Below are 25046 nucleotides of genomic sequence, written 5' to 3'. Positions count from 1 at the left end.
GATCACATCTCCATGGCAATGGAGGTCAAGTGATCAAAATTATTATACAGGAGGGGAAAGTTTGTTTTTCTGGCAAAAATAAGGTAAAGGATTTACAGGATTGACTTCAGTCTGACCTGTGCTTCTGCAAACACAGGCATTAAAAAGCAGGAACTGGAAATCACTGGTTCTAACCAGCAAAAATTATAGAACTAAAACGTCTGCATGTATATGTGAGGATGTGCATGGGTACGTTTCTCAGCATTTCATAGGGCCTGATATCTGACCTCTGTTCCTTTGCAGAAGAGAAAGGCAACTCTGCAGGCAGCCCAAGTGGCCCCTCTCGCACCACGCTGCGGTCTAGGTGCTGGAATGACCCTCTGGCCAGAAGCAGCCGAAGACTTCCAGAGCCAAAAAAATTCTTGTACTTAGTCATACCTCAGAACAGGAACAAAAAGGCTGTTAGTGTGATTTCCAATGGGGCAAAATGTCTAACAAGCCATGCAGGAAGAATCAGCAGTCATTTAAAAACACCAGTACTGTGTATATACAGTCTTCCTAAGTCTTCTTTAAAGGCACAAACAAAACAAAGGAAAGGAATGAAGATGGAGAGAAAATGGACTATGACAGAATCCAAATGAACCCACAGCTATGAGATGTTACTTATTAAAAAAAAAAAAACAAACACAGATTCTAAAATTTTACAGCCTTGTTTCAATAAATCTTGAAGAACTGTGCTGAAAATTGCACTAAACAACTTTATTTTTCTCCTACTTTCATGTAGGCGTCTAATGATACAATAAACAGGATGGAAAAAATTAGGTTTTTATGAAGCTTTCATTAAGCCCTATTATTAAAATCTTGACATGGTCTGTAAATTAAATAAGCAAAACAGATAATATGGAGTTTTTCTTCCATCTCCACTGCAGTATCATACGAAAAACTGGTAAGGCCTTCCGTTCACTATAAAAGTCTAAAATCAAAAGATAACAGTTTGCAATAAGTTTCATCCCAGGCCATAATGAATTAGTTTGCTAGGGCCAATGTCTGTACGCAATCCAGACACCATTTTACCTACCTATACAATGTTGCCAAGTTATTTTAACAAGGGAGTCTAAAAATCTCAGATCCAGTTCCTTTATTTCTATACTTTTCAAAAACAAGCACTAGCCATTTGTATAGTTCTCAGTTTAAGAAACAAAAAATAATGTTCTAGATTTTTCATTACCTCTTGTGCAAAACACATTGCCAAAACTCATCATACTATAAATGTACACGTGAATGTACATCTTATGCTACGGTGTGAAGCAAGCTTTGTTCTCTTAACTAGGTCCATTATTGTGTATTCAGCAAACCTTACTAAAGCTTACTGATGCATAATGTATTATTACATGCAAACATATAAATACAAACTCTCATGTATGCTTATGTTCATATTACTTCCCAAAATGATAATGGAAGATAGACTATTAAGTGAATTTCCGCCTCGAAGGGAAAAAAACCCCACCCACCATACATTGTTATAAATTCATGCCACTTAACTATGATGTGAAGTAAATGATCCAGAATGGCATATTTTCCTATACTAACGCAATTATTCAAATGTGCCTCAAAATTCAGGTCCTCATTCTAATTTAACACAATAAGTCTCATTTCACAGGTTGAGATGATTAAAAAGGTCACCTGCAATTGTTTGCATGGAAGGAAAGAGATCAAAAGCCTCAACACGGGGAACCGAAAGTAGCCTTCTCCCGATGTTACCAGCTTTTCTATCTTGATTTTGACACACTATGATGCTTCACCCCCCGAAATTACATTGCCGATTCAAACAGGACCCTCTTTATAAAGTCCTGTGGGAGCAGAACCCTGTTTGGAATTGTGTGGGAAATGGCACAGAACAATCTGCATGACGTTACGGAAAACTGACGCAGTGAGTTAAAGTACAGTGCCTTCCAAAGACAAATGCGGAAACTCTCCTCGTTTGGAGTGAGTGTATATATACACTTTTCTTTAAAGGTAAATTGATACTGGAAGCCTATTTACATGTAATACACTTCAGAAGCACCTCTCACATGCAGCACAATATAGCACAGATTCTATAAAAAGCCACCATGAATCGCTGTCTTCAAGGGAAGACTTCACAGTGAATCCAAGATGTGTGGCTCCAGCAAAGGAAGGAAGGCTTCAGAGGCTTAAGCATTACAAGACACTAGGTTTCAAGAAAACACATTTGAGAGAAATTTAAAAACCTGTTTCAAACCTCAAAAAAATAAAGCAAAACTTGAATAGTTTCACATGCTACAGGACTGACTTCATTGGGATTCCAACATAGTACTACGAAACAAATAATACATTACAAACACTTCTGACTTGCGCTATGATGGTACCTAAAATCCCCAGCAATTACGGATACACCATAAACAATCAGACAAAGCACTGTGAAACCTGGCCTAATCTTAACACTATTGACCGTGACTGCACAAACATCTGCTTAGGCAGAAACAGCAAGCTGACCAGCACCGCTCAGAAGTGAGCTTCACATCAAAGACCAGTAACTTTCCCCCCCCCCCCCCCCCCTTTTTTTTTTTTAAACATGAAAGCTGCAACAATAGCACCAGAAGCCAACACATTCCCAGCAAACAGGAATGGATGGTAGGAGGAAAAGAAAAGGCATCTACTGCTAGGCTTCAGATGTTGCCGGTCAAAATGAGTTACTGTGTTTAGTCAAGGTTACGAAGCTGAGGTCACACTTCACAACGGCTGGCGAGCACAAGTAAAGGAGTCATTCTGGAAAAAAAAGTTCCTATCTTACAAGAATACTTGTGGTAAAAATAAAAGAAAGAAAAAATATTTACAGTGTCTCAGGTACTTCCTGAAATGGTATTTAAGTGAGTAATACTCTTTTGTCTTACTTTCTGCATCGTAATCCCAGTGTTCACACAGGCATGAACAAAGACATGCACCAGTGAATATATTAAGCTTTGGAATTTATAGTATGCTGTCAACTCAAAGTTTACAAATAACCAAGCAGATAAGACATACATGCTTTTATACACATTATATGTATGCACACACATTGTGTAAAAATGTTCAAAAAATAAAAATAATCCCCAAATCCAAAAACTCCTATTGTTTCAGAGTTAGATTACCAAATGCAGAACCTAAAGGCATCGACTTGGAAGTTTAGGCAGATTAAAAGGACAGGTAGTGCAGGTCCTGCCCCTGCAGCAGGTACATCTGAGCCACGGGTGCAGGGGCACCCGCACTACTACAGTTTACATCCTCGCATATTAAAGTAACCTTGGGGGCTTTCAGCCTGCCTCATTTCAAACTGCAAGCCTGGGAGGCTCAGGGGCTATCACCACAAGCACAGTTTGATCGCCTCGGCTATGCGGGCAGCAGCCTCTGGGGCAGGGAACAACTGGAGGGGAACAAAAAAAAAATAAATGCTTCAACCACCTAAATTAAATCTTGAGTTTAATTCTTTGAGTTCTTTAATCGACACCAATACTGTCCTGGGATTTGGAGGTATAAAGTACATTAACACAACTCCTCATGGCTTCAAAAAACATTGCAGGAAAAAAGCTACTAATACTTTATAATGTTCCACTTAGGACAGCATTGGCCTATTTAAACACAAGTTTTTGCAACCTTAACCACTACTGGGATCTACAATCCCTTAGCAGGCTTCCCATCTAAGATTCATGTAGAGGTCAGACTAAACATTTCTTTTTGCATTTGGAAATTTTCTTAGATGCTAAATTAGTAATTTTGTTATTACAGGGATATTGTAAACATTGTAAAGCTAAAGTATTTTGAAAATGGAAAAGGTGACAGAATAGCCAAGTATCCTTTTTACAGTACTTAGTGAAATTACTTTTTGTACTTCAATAACAACCTAACAGTGTTTTTTAAACAAATACAATCAATCTATCAAGCAAGACCAAGTAATCCTGTAAAGCAGAAAACACAAATGAGTAACAACAGGACCTTCTCTTCATATTACAAATCTTAACACCAAGAATACTTCATTCAAGAGCCAGCAATTTTGGTTTCCATGCTTCAGTTTAACCCTACATGGACAACATACGCCCAGGGCTGCTCTGCACTACTTTAATTGTACTTTTCACCAAAACCAGGACTTAAACTGAATGTACAAGTCGACTCTCAGACAACGAATCAGTCTGATCACCTACATGAAATCCTGGCTCCGCTGAAGTAAAAGGCAAAACATGCAGGGACACTGAGCGGACCAAGATTTTCAACGACACACACACAAAGCGTAAATTCATCCCCCTGACAACATCACCAACTTCAATGGCGCTGCGGTGGCTTGCATGGGATTTGACCCATGATTTCACCACCGACAGCAGGACACAAACAGGAGGCATGTACAGACCATGTATGCACACCAGCACCAACAATGGCGCATGTTCTGCACCTCAGAAACACGCTGAAATACATATACTTGATAGCTCTACACATACGTCTTGTACGAAACTTGTTCTAACTACAGGTTTATTACATGGAATGGCGAGAAGGAGGAAAAAAAAACCCAAGTTAGCAACTGCACTTGTTCTAGAATTAAAATGACTTGGAAAAAACAGCAGCTTTTTCCAACTCTGTGCATAATGGCTAAGAAAAGCCTTTGAGAAAGCTTAGTCACTTCTTTGCAACTTGAAGCTTTTTTCCTTTTATTCCAGGCTTAAACAAAGTTCAGTGGGGCATCAAACTGCCTCAGTTTTAAATTACAGTCTGTACTTTAAAATAGAATGCATGCACCACATGTTCCTGAAGCTAGAGGGTGGGAGTGTTATTCACTGAAAATTGAAGGCTTGTTGAGTCAATAATCTTCTTCCACAGAGTAACAATTTTCAGCTAAAATTTCTTGACCCAAACAAAGGAAAACAAGATCATTCAGTTATTTTACAACATTGCAGAAAAAAGAAAGTGGGAAAGAGGCATACCAGTCTTATCCTACTTGATGTAAAAACAATGGAAAATTTAATTCACAAGTATTACATACTCAAATTTCCTTCTCGTTCATGGTTTTAACAGACTCCCAAACAGTTATTTTCAGATGAAGACATGAATAGAAGCGAATAACTACAGGACAGCATTGCTACCATGCACTACACATGCATCTATCAACTGGCAGCTGTATTTGCCTCCCAAGAATTACCAAGAATCCATTTATGGATTTCACCCCCCGAGTCTTTCTCAAGTCAAATGCAATATTCTGGATTTTAAAAACATCACTTCCATTTAGATTAAGCTTTCTAATTTGCATACCTGCAAAGAATCCAACAAGTTAAAAAAACAAAACAAAACAAAAAAAAGGCTGCTGCACTAGGTCTACTTCAGTACTGATTTATCCTTACCAGAGGGGCTACAGTGGGAACTAATATTTACATTATGGTAGTGCCCACAACCCTGATCATGATGAGGGTTTACTGGACTAAGCTGTGTACAAAAGTCACCGGAGTCCCTTGTCCCAGTAGTTTAACCTCTGAGAAAAGAAGAGGTATCTCCTGCTAACTCTCAACCACAGTTTCTCAAATAATGCTGGAAACTCTTTTCCTGGCCTATTAAGACTTCAGCCATTAAAGGCATTTGTTCAGGGAGCGCTGTTGCTCGAGATGATGTTCCAAGCTACTTCATATTCTAGAAGTGAGATGGAGAAGGTGGATTCCCAAACCATCCCATGTATTTTCCTCACAGCCTGCATCTATCAAGATGCATCTGAAATGATGTTGTTCCATGAGCCAAGTATATCTAGCCTTGCATTTAGTTCACTACGAGTTCTCAAGTCCTCTGAAATCTAATTTAGTACCCTCCTTCTACAATGAAAAAGGTGTCTTGACAGAGGAATGACTGTCCAGCACTTCAAATATCCTTGAGAGGCTCATTAAAACGAGATAAAACAGAACTGTGAAGTGGTTAATAAAATCAGGAAGGGATTGCTGATGTACTGTTTTCCACAGTACCAAGCATAATGAAACAAGGCAACTGACATCTTAAAAAGTTTATCTGTCCAAGCAACAGTATGTATTATTTGAGACCCACCTGACACCAAAGCTCATACAACTATAGACGTTGTAGAACCACAATCAAACTTCTCAGGTCACAGCACTGCACAGGACAGAAGTGGCATTCTACCTCCATTGCCGGCTATTATTTTGTTCTGCATAGAAATTGCCTCCATGAAAAGACCCAGTGAATAAGTGATGTCATAGAATTAATCCACGAGATCAGAATTCTAAGTGACTTAGTAAAGCACTGATTCTCTCAACTCCAGATACAGCCTTCCCCCTTCAACACTGCATGACCTCCAGTAAACACAAGATGAACCTGAGCTAAGTTACAAGACCAAGGCCACGATTTTTCTACAGTTTGCACCGATGTAGCTGAGGGCCGCCACAAGCCCACCCTCCCACATGCCTCCAGAAAGTAGTGAACTGTCTTCTGCTTGTTTGGGGCTCTGCAACTGCTGCAAGGCCCAGCTGTGAACACTGGAATCTCCTGTGCCACCATGTCTCAGCTGACAGGATGACAGCATCTTAGAGCCTTCCGGCAAGATCACATAATTGTAGAATGGTCTGGGTTGGAAGAGACCTTACAGGTTCAACCTTACAGTTTCAGCCCCCCTGCCATGAGCAGGGACACCTTCCACTAGACCAGGCTGCCCAAAGCCCCATCCAGCCTGGCCTTGAATGCTGCCAGGGAGGGGGCAGCCACAGCTTCTCTGGGCAACCTGTTCCAGTGCCTCACCACCCTCATAGTGAAGAATTTCTTCCTTATATCTAATCTAAATCTACCCTCTTTCAGTTTGAAGCCACTACCCTTCTCCCGTCACTCCATGCCCTTGTAAAGGTCCCTCACCAGCTTTCTTGCAGGCCCTCTTCAGGTACTGGAAGGCTGCAATAAGGTCTCCCCGCAGCCTTCTCTTCTCCAGGCTGAACAGCCCCAACTCTCTCAGCCTCTCCTCACAGGAGAGGTGTTCTACCCCTCCGAACATTTTTGGGGCCCTTCTCTGGACCCGTTCCAACAGGTCGTTGTCTTTCAAACGCATGGCAACCTTGGGTAGGCCATTTGACCCCACACCTCAAGCAAGCACACCTGACACTGGGCAAAAAAGGACCTTATTAACACAAAACAAAATAATAGCAAAAACACCAATGCCTATCTGAAATTACTTTCATACTCATGCCAATAAAAAATCAAATTCATTTAAGTTTTCTGCTCTTCGTTCTACCAACACAATCCAACGTGAACATTTACAAAATTACTCATTAAAGACAAAATAAAGGATTCATCTTCATAGACACACACAGCCTACTGCTGACAAAAGCTCCTTTACTGCAACTACAAATTTGCAGATACATCACTTGAAAGCTTTTTCCCGTAAGTCTGCTCTAGCTTGCTCACAATAGCAGAAATACGTATTTTGCTATTATCCCTTAAGTCTCAATAAATACACTCTGTAGTAGCTGTTCTCCAGACAATTTCGTTCAGGCCTCTCCCCCTTTCTTCCTCCGCTCTAATAGGGAACAGTTTCTGTTTATGACTTCCTTTCCTTCACAGAGTACCTGACTCCCATGTTTTCTCAAAAGCTTGAGATTTCCTTCTAATTGTGACCCCAACAAAAGTGCTCGGAGCACTATTCTGTATAACTTTTCATTTGGGCTCTCAGTGACTCCACATGGCCAGAGACCCACAGGTCAAACCCTCCAGATACCAGAGCAGTTTGGAGGAGGAAAGCAAGCATTGTATAGAAACTGACAGGCCATTAGAAGTAGCTAATAAAGCCATATTTTGTTTGTAGCCATTTGTTACCAACCCACATTACAAATTTGTCCACTTTGAACTTTATGGGAACATTCATGCCAGGACTTTTATATACAACGTGTGAAGGAAATGGAACAACTATTGAGCTGTTTAGCAGTGCTCACTGTGACACAAACCTGCTGAAAAAACTCCCCCAAAGGATGACACAAGCCAGCATTCAGTGCCGCAGAAAGTGGCCAGCTCCTCTTCATCCCTTTCCATCAAAGGGAAACTCTTTTTTCAAAGTCACATCAGAGAACACCATTCACCACTTAGCATTACATCTCTTTTGTTGTTTTTAGACACTTGTATAAGCTTGCTATGTAGCTGCTGTGATCTTACACAATGCCCTTAAGAAATAAAAAGATAACGGGCAAATTGTATAAATACCAGAATACCACGAAAAAAACATAACAAAATTTTATTAAAAGCGTAACACCACTGCTATCATTTCAAGCTTCACTGTACAAAGACTTACTGACTGCCCTCAAGAACAGCATTATCTTGAAAACAAGCTTAAGAAGCCATATTTAGCATCCCAAAATGACACTATAACTAGAAATACTAAACAAGGGACAGTGATCACAGGTTTTCACAAGTAGTCCAAAACTGAATACAGAAAACACTTGCCCCAGGGGAAAAAAAAGAAAAATATGTTTCTATGGTCAAACCATCCATATCTCAAATAGAGTTATATTAAAGCATTTAACGTGTTCACCATACTTTAAATGTAAGGATTGTTCCTAATTTCTAAGACATATTCCTTGGATGTAAGATGATGGGGAGTTTATTCACATGACCAAAAAAAGCATTGTGGCCACATACAAAAGGTTGCAGTTGTTTTTAAATTTGAAAAACAATTTTGAAAATTTGAAAAGCAAAACAAAAAACCTCAAACCAAAACAAAGTACAAAATGGTAATATCTCCCATTTTCTTCCATATCCAAACAGCAGGGGTTTTGAGTATTTGAAGTGCTCTCTAGTTAGGTATCAAAGCTTTTCAGTAAGCAAGTGTCTCAATAACAGCTTAGGACCAACTTAGAGTTCAAGCAGTGTGGCCAAAATGGTTAACATTTACTGTTAATACTACCAGCTTACTCATACCTAGAATAATAATGAGCTACTAAATATACCAAACACTCAGGGACACAGATAATAACCAATACTCTGCTTAGGTATCATCATGATGGAGTTAGGACAGAGCATAGATTAAAAGTAGGACAATTATTTAAGAAAAACCACAGGCAAATTAGTAGAACATTAGCTGATAAATAACTTTACTTCTCTTTACTCTAACAAATGCTGTTCATTAAAAACTGGGAGGTAAAAAGTCCCTTTTAGTATCACTGCTTTTTAAAGTAGGTAGCTGTTGCCAAAACAGTTCAATGTTCACAGTAGCTACTATTTTTAAGGCAATTGCCAGCATTCATTTTTGAGACCTATTCAGAGAACGTTTTAAAAAACGTTTCCTGAAAAACTGTCAAATTAATACTAGTTCAAAGCAAATGGATATCTCTTCTCACACCAGTTTCCATAGCGTCTCCTGAGACATACACCTCTCAAATGTCATGTAAAGAATTTGTGGCGCGTATACTCTCCTAGGTACCAAAGACGTAACTTTAAAATGCTATGAAGATGTTCACTGCCCTGTTTTTAGGGGCTGACAATAGTGCCATGTACCAGACGTACAATGTACTACCAGATTTTACAGATACATTTGGTGTCTTGACAACATAAACTCTTCAGAGAGATCCCTCTGCTAACTGGAAATGAATGCATACCCAGTGAACTGCAGGAAATACCCTGTATGTTTATGGTATATTATTCCAAGCCAGAGGTCTATAAACAGTTCTCATCATTTAAGCTGAACATATTCTAGGTGGTTTAAATTCATGCTGTTTTACTACCAACAAACAAGAAAATCTCCAAACTACGAGAAGCACAGAGAGACAAGGCCAAGGAATACTTTGTCCACCATGGTGAAATATGACCTTCAAAACTGGAAGTAGCTGCAGTGTCTTTGCAAAGCGTACTAATTTGTGCTGTTTCCCCCACGGCACAATGCACAGAGCTCAGAAAAACTAAGAAATGTTAGTCCAAAATAATCTCCTAACCAAAACATCAGCATAGACAAAGTATCACTATCATTCCCACTTCTACATTTCTGTAGAAATGGACAGTAGCAGAATTAACACGTCAAACTCATTATTGATGCTCCGGGTTTGGAACAAATAACTCTTGGCATCAGTATTCTAAACCAGAATCTACTGAAATCCTTTGAAAAGGGCACAAAGAAAAGCCTCTTCCTCACCAGATTGTTTTGTGCAAGTATGGAATTCCTAAAGCTAAAAAAAAAAAATCAATCCATTTCCTCTATACAAATACACATGTGCACAAGCACAAAACATGCATGGGCACAAATATTGCTATTTTGAACCAGAACAAGCCTAAACTCAGTCCACTCATATACAAGCTGTCCTCACCGTATTTTGAAAAACTGCTTGTGATCAATCTTGTTTAATATTTCTTCTTTCAGCATTTCTTATCCACTCAGATGCAATGCAATCCTGCGTTAAGTGCTTTCATTTTAAAATACTGTAACAAGCATTAGTTTCTTACTGGTAAGCTCGATGGTCTTTCTTGCTGAATTAGATTCAAGTCTTCATGGTTAGGCTTCCCTGGGGCCATAGGGGGTTGAGATCTGGTTCCATAGCCTTCCTGAGACATGTCCTGCAACAACAGTTGTAACAGAATTATTAACCTGACTCAGTAATTACAATTAAATCTGCATCACAGATGGGTGAAAATGCAACAGCTGAGTGCTGATCGTTTTTTTGATCAGAAGTTTTTACTAGTTAAACCTTCTCAATGGAAGTATCAAGCCCACACCGGTACCGCTGTGACCTGTACTGTTCAGAAAGAAAGCCAAGGAGCAGAGCAACATGCTGACAAACAGCAGGGAATCATACCGCTGGAACACGGGGAACACACAAAACCACACCTGCTAAACGACCCCCTTTTATGGTGAAGCACAAAGTGGTCAGAACATTGACCTACTCTGAGATGTATGCTCAAGCCTTTTGATGAAGTACTGAGCCAGGTGGAAGACTGACTTGAAAGTAAGATTGTAATCACGCTACGTAATCAGACTCCTGTAACAACCCTGGATTTACCATTGCTACTACCGGCACAACTTTCAAACGCTGCCTATCAGGTTGTGGCACAAAACGCATTGGGTGCATCTGCTGGAGGCACCTTCTGTCCGAGGGATTAGAAGGAAAGTGTATTTCATCAAAAGTAGCTCCAAAGCCCGTACCAGCAAGCTGGGGATTTTCCTTCCCGTGCAAGCCCAAGCAGCCTTGGGTAATGGCCCAACACAACACCCACCACACAGGACAGGGGGAGCAACGAAACAACCTCCCCTCCGTCATCCCCCATCCCATGACACAGACTTACTTCACGCATACAGACACTTGCCCATTGCAAAGCTCTAAATTGAGCTCCATTTCAGCTTCTACAGCAGCTTCTACACCAACTTCTTCAAGGAAAACAACACAAAGCACAACACCGACTTCAGCACGTGTAGCTGGCAGGGAAAGATGGAGAACCAGTTCCCGACTGCTAGAATTTATAGCGCACCTTAGAGGTTTTTCTTTGTTGTTTCTAAATGGAGTAATTCTCCTCTCCCCCTCCCGAGTTTACGACCAGCCCACTTGGCTTCGGCCACCCGCACACCTCCAGCGCAGAGACGTACCCGGGAGCCCACAAGCGTCCCTGGGGCAAAGGGGCCGAGGAGGCTGCCCGCGGCCCCAGCCCACCGCAGCCCGAGCATCACCTCGCTGCTGTCCAGACAGCCGAGCGTCCATGCAGAGCGGGAGAGCTTCCCGGCTCTGTTTTTAGCCCTGCTCCTGACAGAGGGGAATCTGTTAACCACCACACTGTTTCCACTCGGCCCCTTCCATTGCTTTGGACTCCCCCGAATTATTTGAAGGGACGCAAAAGATTCAGCAGGGCTAATAAAACAAACACCAGCAAACCTGATACGATGTAAACCCGGCAATAAACGGTCCTATCTGTAAGCCCGTGCCAAGTAAAATCAAGAAACACTTAAAAGGCCAGCACTTCAATGTGGTTACCAGCAGAGGGTAACAATTAGGCTTAAGGGTGACAAAGGCTGATGGCTGAATGATTATTATCCCCTGTGACCCCCCGCGCTCCCCCCCGCCCAGATTTCCACTTGTCACACAGCTCTCCTGCTGCGCACACCAGCAGGTTCCTGTGGATTAACAGCGAGGTTTAAAATCAACAAATGGCACAAGGCCTCCATTCAGCAGCCTTCACCCCAGTACAAAGGAGCAGAAAGGTGCAGGACAGCTTCACAATAGGCAAACAAATGAGCAAACCTCTGCTTTCCTTTTTAGTTACAAACGCGTGCGCGCGCGCACACACAGAGTCACGCACACGCGTGCTGGGGGCTGCCACTGTGTGGGCATCCACAACAAACCCAGCAACCCCAGATTTCAACCGCCAGTTCAGCGTTCGACTCTCTTCCTCCTAATTCTTAAAAAAAACACACCAAATAAGAACCACTTGTTAAAACAACAGCAACAAAAAACACCCAGAAATACCAAGAGTGGTGAAAAAGTATAAATGGAATATTCAATTTAGTAGATGTCATTTTAGAAACACAATTGTTCCTTTTTCCAAACAAGACACTACAGGATTTTGCTGGGAAGCAAAACATGTTTCGTATTTTGAAAAAATCAAGCGCCATTAATTCCTTACAAAGTACCAAGCATGGTTCTTCCCACGTTTGCAAAATTTTGACCTTGCTTCCTACTGAAATTTCCAGGGGGACCGGAGCAAGAGATAGAGGAGTCAGCACACCTTCTCATGAGAAATACTGCACGTTGAATGGAATTTACTTTTACCTGTGTATTTGAAGACTGTCTATGAAATACCTTTCCATACATTGAAGAGCACATTAAAATCCCCAGACATGACACCCTCCGTCTTTTTAAATGCACTGTTTTCATAGCGCTTTCCTTTCCAACTGTGGAAAAATCAAATATTTTTGCTCGACTCTAGATCGGGTTTGGAAACAAATACTGCAGACATTCGTGTCTGTCATGATGCGGATCCCTGTGCACTCCAAATGGGACTGAGATCACATACTCTTTCTTATATTCTCCATAAAGCCATTTAGATTCTTGGATCACTCTAAACTTGGAAAGCGACTCTTGAGAAGTGAAGAATCAGTTTGCTCTCAGTAACTTGCAGGCACGGGAATCTCCCAGATGAAATATGCATGGGGCTGTGTGTATAATTTTATGTGTTTATACATATCCATTGTCCAATAAAAACAGTCTGTTTATATACTAAACATAATCAGGATTAAATAATAGCATATTTCACCAAGAGGTTGGCTGTGTAACCAAAATAGTGCTTAATATCATTTTCACTGAAAAACAGAGGAGATAAAAACCCTGCTGCCTTTCTTCAGTTCCGCACTAGGAAATTCTGCTAACATACAGCATATTACAGAATAGATACAACAGATTCTGAAAGACAAATAAGAAATAAGGACAGAAGTATTAGGGTAAATTGTCCGTCACTGAAAAAACGCATGGAATTGGCAATTCTCACTTTCAGTTTTGAAAGGTCATTCTTCTTTCTAGCACGTAGGAATGGATTTATCAGAGACTGAACAGAGGGAACTTACGGCGAAGAGGAACACGTTACCATGCCTTGTGCTGCAGTCGTGGCTAAGGAGTCCCCATCGGTACTGGGGCTCAATCTTCTCTTGAGATCCTCAACTGTTTTGTTTTTTTTTTCTTCTTTTGACTCCTACTATTTTATCCATCAATGACCTCAGCTTTCAAAGCAAAACTTATGATTTTTTATGAATCACAGAAAATCCTTCCTCCCATAGAAGAAGAACATGTGTGTAAGAGAGAAATCCAGGCTTTTATAAACAGAAGGCTACAAGTTTCCACTCAGAACTTACCAACTTGGCACAAACCCAATCATATCATAGCTGTTATAGCACAAACTGTCAACAAAGTTGTAAAACAACTAAAAGCAGGGTTTCCCCCATCAGATTTTAGAAAAGGCACTGGGACAAATAACCAGCAAGTCATAAACTCATACTCCAAATAGCTCAAGTTTAGACTGTTTTCACAAAATATTCATACTGTGAAGCAGGTAGACCAAAAAAAAAAAAAAAGATAAAAAAAGACTATGCCTACATATACACAGCTTAAGAACTATGCATTGGGTAACCTAACCAGAAATCAATCCATATACAGTTATTATATTTGGGTTATTGTAACAACAACAACCACCATCACCAACTGGTTATCATCCACAGAGCTAGGACTATTATTTATCTCCTGTTTGCATACACTTTTAGCTTGCCCTGGCACATGGAGCTCAAGTCTGAGGAGTAAGGGAAGAAACAGGGTATTTTCTTCCCTCTTACTCTCTGTTACTGTATTCATCTTACGAACTTCTAAAGTCTCTAATTCTGGTGCGGGATTTCACTAACGCTGAGGTTTAAAGCAACCAAGTGAGCCAACGTACCAGCCTGCAAGAAAGCCAAAGACCCCTCGTTTCTACTGCCCCAAGTGTTGCAGTTCGACACCCCCCACGCCTCCCAGTTTGTGTTAGCGGTCTTTATTAGACCACTCTGTGAAATGGTGCAACTTGAAACTTGCCAGAAGAGTAACCCCTTTCCCCCCAGCTTTACGGCGGATTGCTAGGCAGAGCTGGCTTCGGGAAGGGTTGGATAAGCACTGTGAGGCAGGACACCTCCCTCCTCCCATGGCAGCCGGCCACCAGCCCAGCACCACAGCCCCAGCCAGCCATGCTGCGGCCACCGCTTCCGAGTGGGCCATGGAGAAACAACCCTTTCCCTTCTGGCGTGCAGGGCAAACCAGTGCCATGCCTTCGTTGCCTAGCTGGATCCAGCTTAAAACAAGCAACTCTGTCCATATTTACATGTTCTCTGCAAGCCTGAATGAATATAGTGCTGGTAATATTTGAAACCATGTAGATGAAATGCATGTTTGTTGTTAAGTTCTGCCAAGGAAGACAAGATCTATTTATTAAATAGTTTAAATTATTTTTAAGGGAAAATGAAAGCATCATGAAAACACCAATGTTTGGGGGAAACCACATTTAAAGAAGGGCCGGGTGAGAAATATCATTCAGGCTTCATCCACTTCTTCTGCAGCAAATTTCAGAGGGATAACATGACCACCCAGGAAGATAAGTACCATCATGGTTAAACAGAAGGAAAATAATTCACGGAAAATAATATACTAGATTTCAATTTGAAAAACTCATTAAAAAAATATTTTAGCTCACATTCTTGATTCAGTTGGTTGATCCTTAGAAGACTTCAAGTGTGAGAGCAGTGAATTCTACAGCAATGTCAAAGCACCAAAACTCAAAGCAAATGTTCTTTTTTTTTTTTTTCCCCAGACCACTTGAGAATGGAAGTCAGGACCCAGTGCAGCAGCCAAGAGGAGCATACAGCCCTACAACACAAGATTATTTTACTCATCTCCAAAGGGATACTATGGAACAGAAAGAAGGCAAGTGATGTGTTAGGGGCTACAGAAGGACATTCCTTGTTATCACTCAGCCAAGTATCTGTTTGTTCTGTGTAGGTGAGTACACACCAACACATTTCCTCTCTTTCTACCTTCTGCAGTAAAAAGCTACAATTAAAAAAAAAAAATTTACTCACCAGAATGGTGACATAACCCTATACAGCCAACTTCTAGCCCAACCCTAACACCCACATGCAACCTCCCAGGCTATACACGCTCTGGCAGCACAAAACTGACAATAAACGACAGCCAACCTGTTAAGAGGAATATCGTAGCTAAGGCTGCACTCAGAGAAAATGTTATGCCCAGGGTCACGGGCAACACTGAGTCTCAATGCAAGCAGCCAACAGATTGCAGCCCTGTGCGGAACAACCCACTAAAGACTAAAGAGCAGAGAGGTTTGCTGAATCCTGGGCAGATGATCTGCGGAGGTCCTGCAGGATGTAGGTGGGCTCCTGCAGAAAGATCCTGGGTCAAGATGAAGTGCATATATATGTCTTGAATTTTATGAATCAGAAATGGAAAAAAACAAAACAAAACAAACTCTAAAGCCTTGAAGAAAGAGAAGTTAGTGTCTTACAGCTGGAAAGCACTGTGCACAAATCAGCAAGCAACTGTCTTACTGCACAGAGGGAACAGGTGACTGCACAAAAATTGTTTGGTAGGTCCCAGCACCTATTAGGCGAACAAAAAAGAAGAAAGTGCTAACCACCAGAGGTGGATTACCAGCGCAGTCTGGTAATCCCCTTCAATGTGCTAGTCTGTGTTTATGTGATGAAGTGAATAAAACTGCTCATAACCAGAATATGTAAATCATTCCTGGCCAACCCCCTACCACCACCATGGGAACCTGAATAGAGACAGGGAAAACAGCTGTCCTGAAGTGCAGCCAGCAACAGCCTGGCCTCCACCTCAACATGCTGATGCTGTTTGTTGACTGTAGCTTCAGTGGGGCTGGCAAGCAGCAACTGCTCTTTTTTCAGGTAGTTATCATCTCCCCACAGTCAAGCCAGGGCAGGATTGTGCCCTCAGAAATAAAGATGATACTTTGCCTTACCAAGTTAATTTCGGTCTTCACCTTCATTACAGGTACTAGAGGGAGTCAAGAGCTTCAGAGATGTGCCAAAGCAAAATAGCCCTTTCCTTTTCCAAACGGAGATTAATTCATCCAAAAATCATACCTAACTCCTCAGAGAAAAATCCTATCACATACCTGGAGAAATTTGGAAAATCTGCCAGTTTGGATGCCTCGGGTGTAGACCAGACATTGTCAGCAAGACATTTCATCTTCTTCTTCAATGCTATTAACCTCTTCCCTTCCAAGACATCTGCAGTTTCATTCTAAAACTTACTATTTCCTAGATCTCTTTTCTAAGCTTATTAAGAAAAAAAAAAAATCTACAATGGTAACACCATTTTCTCCCTTCAGGATCCCAATTATCACAGAATGACAGTTAAGTCCTGAGACACTGGAGGGGGAAGGAAAAAATACACTTCGCGTAGCAGATGACAGTTGTTGCAAAAGATAGTTAACTTCGGTAAGCAAATACATTATTATGGTTCAGTCCACCAAACCTCTCAGAAACTTATTAGAAACTCAAGACTACCTAGCTACGGAAGCTTTTACCCTGTGGAATACACTAAAAGCATTTTAAATGCAGATAGGGTCAGGAAAAAAAAAAAAAAAAAACCAAAAAAACCAAAACCCTCGCCCATCTTACAGGAAGAACACTGTTTGTTTGGACAGCACAGCTTCCAGTCACATGGGTAATCTGAGTCACCTCACAGGAGAGAAGGGTCTCTCCTCCCAAACGCTCAAGTCCCTTTTCACACGTGTCTCATCTGTATGGCCTTCAGGAGCCACGTTAAGCAAGCGATGCAGGAAGAGCTCCAAAATGAAATCACTCTCAAAAACCCTTATCTTGCTATTCTCTTTCCGCCCCTATAGCATTCCATGGATCACAGAGCGTATCAATAGTGGATTTAATCAGAAACAAGACATTTCTTCTAGTTTTCTTCTCTCATACTCATAACATGCCACATGAAAAAAAATAGGCGAGTTTGATGTTCGTATTAAAACATGACTGTTGCACATCACACAGCCTGATAAACAGCTGTCAGTTCTTCATTTGCAGGGAAAAAAGGTAGTTTCTTTGTTCTACAGATGTAAAATTCCAGTGTGAATGAAGAGACGAGACAGAACCCGAAGAGGTAATATGAGAAATGTAACTCAGAAATAACAAGTAAACCAAGCATTTTATTTCCATAAGTTTTCCCATGTCTATAGAGCTTTTTGGACTTTTCCTAAAAAGCCTCACAAGGCTGGGCAGTCCGACTACGCTTTTATTTTCTACACCCACTCTTTCCTCTCCCTGTCTATCCTTTCACTGACAAAGCTATATTTAAAAAAAAAAAGGGGGGGGGAGGGGGGAACAAAACCAAGAAGAGCAGCCCTGGCAGTTTTTACATATCCTATTCTTTACAGCCACCTGGGAAAGACTACCACATTAGTGTGATGACTTACAGATTTTTGTGCCATCCAGCATCCTGCCCTGCCAAACTAGTCTTTCCTAAAACTCCGGGAGGAACACATCTCTGGCAAAACCCGAGATGCAAAGCGGGGCTGAGAAACAGCTCTGCACCCCGAAAAAAGAGCTAAACCCCACAAAACACAGGAGAGGGGCAGGCAGGATTTAGAACCTGCTGTTTCCTTCGGTTCGGCTGCTGCGAGAGCAGGGAGCTGGGGTCTCCGTGGTCCGGCAGCCTGCCCCGGACTGCCTGCTGCCCGCCGGGAAGCTCGCCCAAGCATACGGCTCACTGGCAGAAACCAGGTCAGAGAAATGCCCACAGCTTACAGCAGAGCTGAGAGCCCAAAGCCAGCTTACAGAATAAAGAGAAAAGCTGCACCGAGAGCAGCTGCTACCTCTAGGCTAACTGAGGTAGGTACCCGAGGATGAGACTTCCTCACTTGAGACTGGGAAACATTTCTTCAGTGTTTTCTTAGGGGCACGTCTGTGACTGCGCTTCGAGATAAAAGCCAGGACTTCATCTAAAGGCTCATGAAAAACCCGCAAACCCATCAGGAAGGGTTGCAAGCAACACCCAAAGCATCACTGAGGTCACATAAAAAAAAAGACCAGAATGGTGAGGTTTGTCTTGTGTGTTTCTTCCCCCCCCCTCCGCAATATAAAACTGTATTATGTTGTAGACAACATCTGTATCACAATCCAGTGACACTTGTTTGTTAACTTAATTCCCTAATACTCTACCACAGAGGTCTCTTAAAAGGAATGACTGAAACGAGGTTTACCTACTGTTTTATCAACAGCAGAATCACAAGAGAAGGAACTGAAGTTCAGATGCAAAGAAGTCTGTAATAATTTTGGTACAGAAGGTTTTCTCTACTACTGTTTCAGTTAACCTAATTTTTCAGTATGCGGCAGCGTTAGCATGTTACATTTGGGGCTACTGGACGTAGAGAATTAGCTGCATTACCATCCTCTCTTCATCTGCAGTCTGTGAAGACACAGAGTTTCAGTGCAACAATCTTTTTAAATCCAGTCACCACGTGGAAAAATACCTCAGTCCAAGGAGAAGATAGACAACAATAATTTACAGAAGGAAGCACCCAGCAGCAGAAGAAATTCAATGGACTGCACAATACAACAATTCAAACCAACAGCAGCAAACCATTGCTTTAACCTTTGAGGCAGAAAAATCTTCACCACCATCACCACAACAGTGTTTTTTTTTGAAAGAAAGTATTCCCAACTGGGTTGGTGTCAGCAGCGGCGGGAGGGGTGGGGGGGGGGACAGAACAAGTGAAATAAATTATGAAAACCTAAAACTCTGAGACCAGACCACTGACTACTCTTTAAGACCGCTACAGGAAAACAGTGACTTTCATTAGAAGTTGGTAAAGGACTGCTAGGTAATAAAGCAATGATAAATCTGTCCCTTTTCTGTAAGGGTGAAGGAACGTGATCTTTATGAATTCTGTAGGCAGACACCCAAAAACCAAACACATAGAACTAGTTATTTAATTTTCTACCCAAAAACATGCATGGGGAAGATAGCTAAGATGGGTGCTTGACAATCAGGGAGAAGTGCGAGGAAGACACGAAGAGAGGGAAGCTCTTGCAGAGCTTGATTTACTGAGGGACAGCCTACCAAGACCAGCAGTTGTTCTCTTTCCCACAACAAAAACACCAAGCGGTTGTGTCAACATGTAAAGGTAAACCTGTTTTTTAAGTGGCATCTCCTTTACTTTGATTTGCTGTTTCATTCTTTGTTGTCCATATCTGACTGTGACAACTAAAACACCATGTAAGATTTCAGCTGCTTGCTCCAAAACGTGTTCTAAATCCTACTACAGTAGGAGAGATATGCAGTAAAAGGGAAATACCAGAAAGAATAATGAACACATATAAAATATATGCTGACCTATATTCAGATAATACACTGTCTTAACAACAAAACTAAATATATGTACACTGAACATCTTCAATTATTAAAGAAAATATGGGCAGCCAAAAAAACTACAATGGTAAATTTTATACCAGGAAACATTAAAAAACCCAAATCTTATTTTGCCTACCTCTGAGGAAAATAATGTGTGCTAATTTAAAGGTCATAAGAGAATACTGCTGCATTGCAACTGGCCATGAGGTGTAATTTACAAGACCACTAAAACTGGGAATATATACTGCTCACACAGAACTAAAAAAAAAACCAAACAGAAAAACAAACAAAAAAACCTACCACTCAGATTTATTAGTACTTCTCAGACTTTGCACCTTTATCACTTAACTCATAGTACTATACTATTTGCATTTTTAAATTTTTCTTAAAACAGGATTTGTGCATTTATATTCTAAAACATTCGTGTAGACAACTTTGTCTACGAACAGTCATCAGACTAATGGATCATAAAGTAAAAGACTATTACATGATCAGGTATCCTTTGATAAACTCAGTATTCTGTTTAATTTACTGCTAAATTTCAAAGGTACAGAAAAAAGAATTTCTGGGATATTAATTTTACTCTCAGAGTAACAGTAAAAGAAAATCATCATTGAGTAATAAGGAGACTGATAAGGGGAGCAACAATAGTTATGATCACTAATCTCCTAAAACAAAATAAGTTTTGATCAGCCTGCATTCCAATAGTTTGACTATCAAGTTAATTAATAGACTCCTACACCAATATCTAAATGCCAAGCCATTAATGGCACTGAACTATAAATGGCTTTGTCTTTGCTCTTGTAGAGTTATTTTACAAAGCAAATGCAATTCTATCACTTCACTGATTTAATGCAGGCTTTGTGAGGTTAATATTCCCAAGCAATCACAAAATAAAGAACTGCTTTAATTAACCTTCTGTGATTTAAATACTGAGAGAAACCAGAATTTAGAAACTCTAAATACCACCATCACAACAACAACAGTAATAATATTTTGTGGATCAAAGCCAAACCACTGATTTGAGAACTTTGACAAATACATTTGAACACATGTATCTTCCTGCATTTCTAAACTTGTTAAAAAGACTTTTCTCTATGCATAACACACTAAATCCACGCTAGATTTTACACAGTTTTTGTAGTTCAGATGAAAAATGTTTCCTTTCAGAATTATTTACTTATAAATATCGAAGTTTTTAGTTTGGAAAAAAAAAAAAAAGATTCATCATCCCCACCTTTTGCACTGGAATGCTCTGCAGAGACTCTTGTTACGGATGTGGGACGCTGCCCGCTAAATCCACAAACTGATTGCATGTACATAAACTGACCACTTAAAAAAAAAAGGAGCAAAATAGGACTTCCCTCTCTCCTCCAGACGAAATTTTCTCTTTCCAATTTAGCTGAAAGGAGGCTCTTATTGCCAGAGCTTCTTTATGATATTGTATGCTAACTTCATCTTAGTACATGAAAAAACTCGCCAGGACTCGGGCCTTTCTGCATTGCTCATCATACAAGCACAGGAGTTGCAATATGCCTACTAGGTTTAGAATGATACAAAACCGGGACAAAAATTAAAAACCAGCAGGGTACAGGTGGTCAAGAACATTCCTGCCAAACAGGTTTGCAGCCTGCTCTGACCCATCTCCTCTGACTATCCGGCCAGATACCATCAAACCCTCAGCAACAGCAGATGCCTCAAGAGGTGCTCTTGCTCTTGCTGCTTTCTCAGGAGAAGAAAGCCGACCTTCAAAATTCCTCCTTCTAGCTGCAAACAGCAAGCCTCCTTTCGGCAGAAAAACATTAATAGATGAACTCAGCAAAAGAACGTAGGTTTAATTACAACGAGGGAACTTGAAACTGAAGGTGCCACACAATTGTTACGACAACACAGAGGCAAACAAATACTTTCACAGCCCTTTGGAAAACTGTAAAACAGAAGCATAAACAAGTTTTCTACATTTTATACATAAGCAGTAGTACCACTTTGCAAGATAAAATACTTCTACTTTCCCAGTAATATCACTTAACAAATCCATGTTACCACAACGACAGATACGTGTAGCGGGTAATTATACATGCTAACTTTAAAGGCTTCAGACCTCATAGACAAATTTTATTTGGCTAAATTGATCACCATGTCTGTGAACACTCGCTTGAAAGTAACAGGGCCAAGAGAGTCTTCTCAAAAGCCGAACGCAGTTTTTTGGGTTTGGTCAACATGCCTTCAGCAAAAATAAACCTGCGCTGCTGAGAGTGCTGCTCCGTGCTATGCCCTCAATTTTGTGCTCGTACTCAGGTGTGAGTTTACAGACAATTATCCTTGCTTTTTCTGCCTGACTCTGGTCCTGCTAGCTACTTGGCTCTGGAAGATCATCCTCCAAGTCTGACAAGCTAGCACCTATTATAATCTTATAAATACAGATATAAATCACTGAGGGAAAGAGAGAAAGATTTGACACATGTCCTGGAATGCTGAAAGCAATGCTGAGCAAACAGAACATTCCCCAAATGTACAATAATCAGCTATTCCCACTGCTGGGAGAAGTTGTAGCACAACAGGAATCACGGTTTCACTGAACTCCTGAGCTGAGTAAGTAACCTCCGCCACACAGATAAATAGCCATACGCTTAACACTTATTTGCTATTATAGCAGAACCATGATTATGAAGTAAGACTTTATAAAAGCAGAAAACCAACTGGCAAAAGACTTCAATCAGTTAAATGTTCATTGAAATCACTCGGGTTCAATCCTCATTTGCCCTTCCTGAAAACATCACGCACTTAAGAAAGGTTCAAAAAAGATAAATTATAGTTTTATGCACAAGAGAAGTGCAGTTCCTAACTATTTCAAGAGTTTATTTGTTTTTTAAATCACTTCAGTGTTCAGCAAGGTAAGGTGACAACTGCCTTTCAGAGGTGCTGGTCACTGGTGGCTTGTCTAGAAGCCAGGATTTAAGTCACAGTGTGTGAGTTTGGAAATCAGTTGCTGTAAGCCTGCTCCCCTTCCCTCCTCCCCCCAGGTCCAGCAAGGCTTTATTACAGATGCAAAAAGTCAAGGTTGAACCCTGCCTTTTCCTACGTATTCTGATATCTCTGAAACAGGCTGGCAACAAAGGCTTCAGCGTACCAAAATGGATGCCTTCATGTTATACTGTTGTTTTTCCTTGCTTCTAATTTCAGGTTCTGCAAGAAAGGAGGCTGGAAAAGCTGGCAGTACGTATACCTGTATGAGACTTTCCACCTAGACATTTTGTTGTCAGGCATTTCTCTGCTCACTACATACAAGCAGCCCTGGTTTTTAGGAGCCAACTAACAAGCACCCACCAGAAGCAAAATTTCTTAGTGCCATGAATCTGGGGTTGAATGGTTCAAAGAAATCACTTCTCCCTTGTACCTCTTTACCCTGGAAAGAAAATAATTGCTTCTAAGCTAAAAACAAGCCCACCATTTCAAGACAGCGTGAAGATACACTGGGCACTATGAACCTCTGTTGCTGAGACGAGAGAAGCCATGAAGGATTTATGGTACACAACAAGTAGCTGTGTCAGCCACTGCCAATGATGTCAGGCAACAATCTCTTCTGAACATTAAATTTGATTATGCCTTCCTACATGCCTGGCAGCAAATGTCAGATTAACCGACAAGCTTGTTCTTTCCCAGATTTCCCGTGGTTCATAACACAACAAATATTAAGTGCAACCACTCATCTAGTGGTAGATGATTACAGACACAAGACTTAAAAGGACAGAAGGACAAACGATACCCATTACAACTTTAAGCCATGGGTAGCTATATGTTACTTGCAAGGCCCCATATATTCTAGAAGAAGTTTAAATTCTGCAGGAGTAAACACTAAACTACAGTACAGTGGACTGCTAATTCTGTGCCAGTTTCTAGTAAGTTGGAAGCAAAGATTTTATTTAAAAGAATAATCGCGTTGAGGTATAAAACAAATTTGGACGCACTGAGGACTGTCTGTATTACTAATGAATTTGGTATTTCCATGTAACACAACTATTCCTAACTTACAACAACAGTATTTTTGTACACTGTTACACTCCAAAACAGCTTGACAATGTTAATTAACATGCTGCTTACCACACTGTTAAAAGACCTTTAGCAGCTCACACTGAATTTAAAAACAAGACTTCATCCTCTTTGTACCAAAATCACTTTAATAATTTGATGCATTTTGCCACAATACAATTTGTTCTGTTTTCATGACAGTCATACAGCTTGGACATGAAAACAGATTAATTAGTTTCACATTTTGTTAGCATTTTCAATGACTGTTTCAAATCGGGTAATGTTTTATCTGTCCTACCTTGCACTGACTCAAGGCTAAAGCAGATGTCTGCATAAGAACATTTTCATCATTGTCTCAGGCTTGCGACTGAGACGAGTTCAAACCACAGTTACTAGTTCAGGAACAAACCTGAAATTTATGGCCTCCATCGATCCCAGCTCAGGGAACTGGAGAGAAGCCGCAGCCCCTTGCAGGAGCGTACGTGGTCCCCAGCCCCCGGCCCACAGAGACAAAATGGGGCACCACTAGAGATGCACCCACCTTGCTGCCTTCCTGCTCCGGATGCCTTCCTGACTGGGACTACGGGAACGGTTCACCAGTTCTTACTGGCCCGAACTGCATTCACCCCCCTAGTCCACTCTCAGAAAAAAATCACACTAGTTATTCTACTCTTTATTTGTCCTATGACAATTTGGGGTTGAAAAAAATCTCATGACCAGTAGCTCTTACCAGTGGGTAAGTTATTGGGGGGGGGCGGGGCGGGGCACGGACACAAGGTATTGGCCAGCTTTCAGAACATTTTAACAAAACCAGACAGTGAGGGAGTCTCGTTGTTTGCTTGTCATAAAACACTTTTTCCTTTTAAATAAAAACAGACTAAAGAGTGAGCCTGAACTACTGGACTGTTTCTTTCAGGCATTTAAAAGAAACTATGGGAACCACACAGGAACGGTGTAAAAACACACACGCCCAGAGCCTCTTCGTGCACACTGCTAACCAGAAGGACCAGCGCCCCAGAAGGGTGCACGCGCGTGCCCCACCACAAGGACCTGCCACGCGTTTCTCCTTTGAATCTCGTGCCCGCACGCGAGAAAAGGGATCAGCGTAACCCCACTCTTCTGAAACCCGCAAGC

The 25046-nt window shown here is 41.0% G+C and overlaps 1 protein-coding gene across 8 annotated transcripts in view; it reads right to left on the bottom strand.

Annotated features, from left to right (window-relative positions):
• Positions 1-25046, bottom strand: part of ARID1B (AT-rich interaction domain 1B) — a 330840-nt gene that overhangs the window by 219113 nt on the left and 86681 nt on the right. For all 8 annotated transcript variants that reach the window (XM_075413854.1, XM_075413856.1, XM_075413849.1 and 5 more), the window contains exon 4: positions 10426-10536. In XM_075413854.1, coding sequence (XP_075269969.1) covers positions 10426-10536 — 111 coding nt within the window. The remainder of the gene's footprint in view (positions 1-10425; positions 10537-25046) is intronic.

Source organism: Opisthocomus hoazin, chromosome 2 (assembly GCF_030867145.1).
Source record: "Opisthocomus hoazin isolate bOpiHoa1 chromosome 2, bOpiHoa1.hap1, whole genome shotgun sequence".
NCBI lineage: Eukaryota > Metazoa > Chordata > Aves > Opisthocomiformes > Opisthocomidae > Opisthocomus > Opisthocomus hoazin.
The sequence above is the reverse complement of the archived record's forward strand: the minus strand, read 5'-3'. Positions and strand labels throughout refer to the sequence as shown.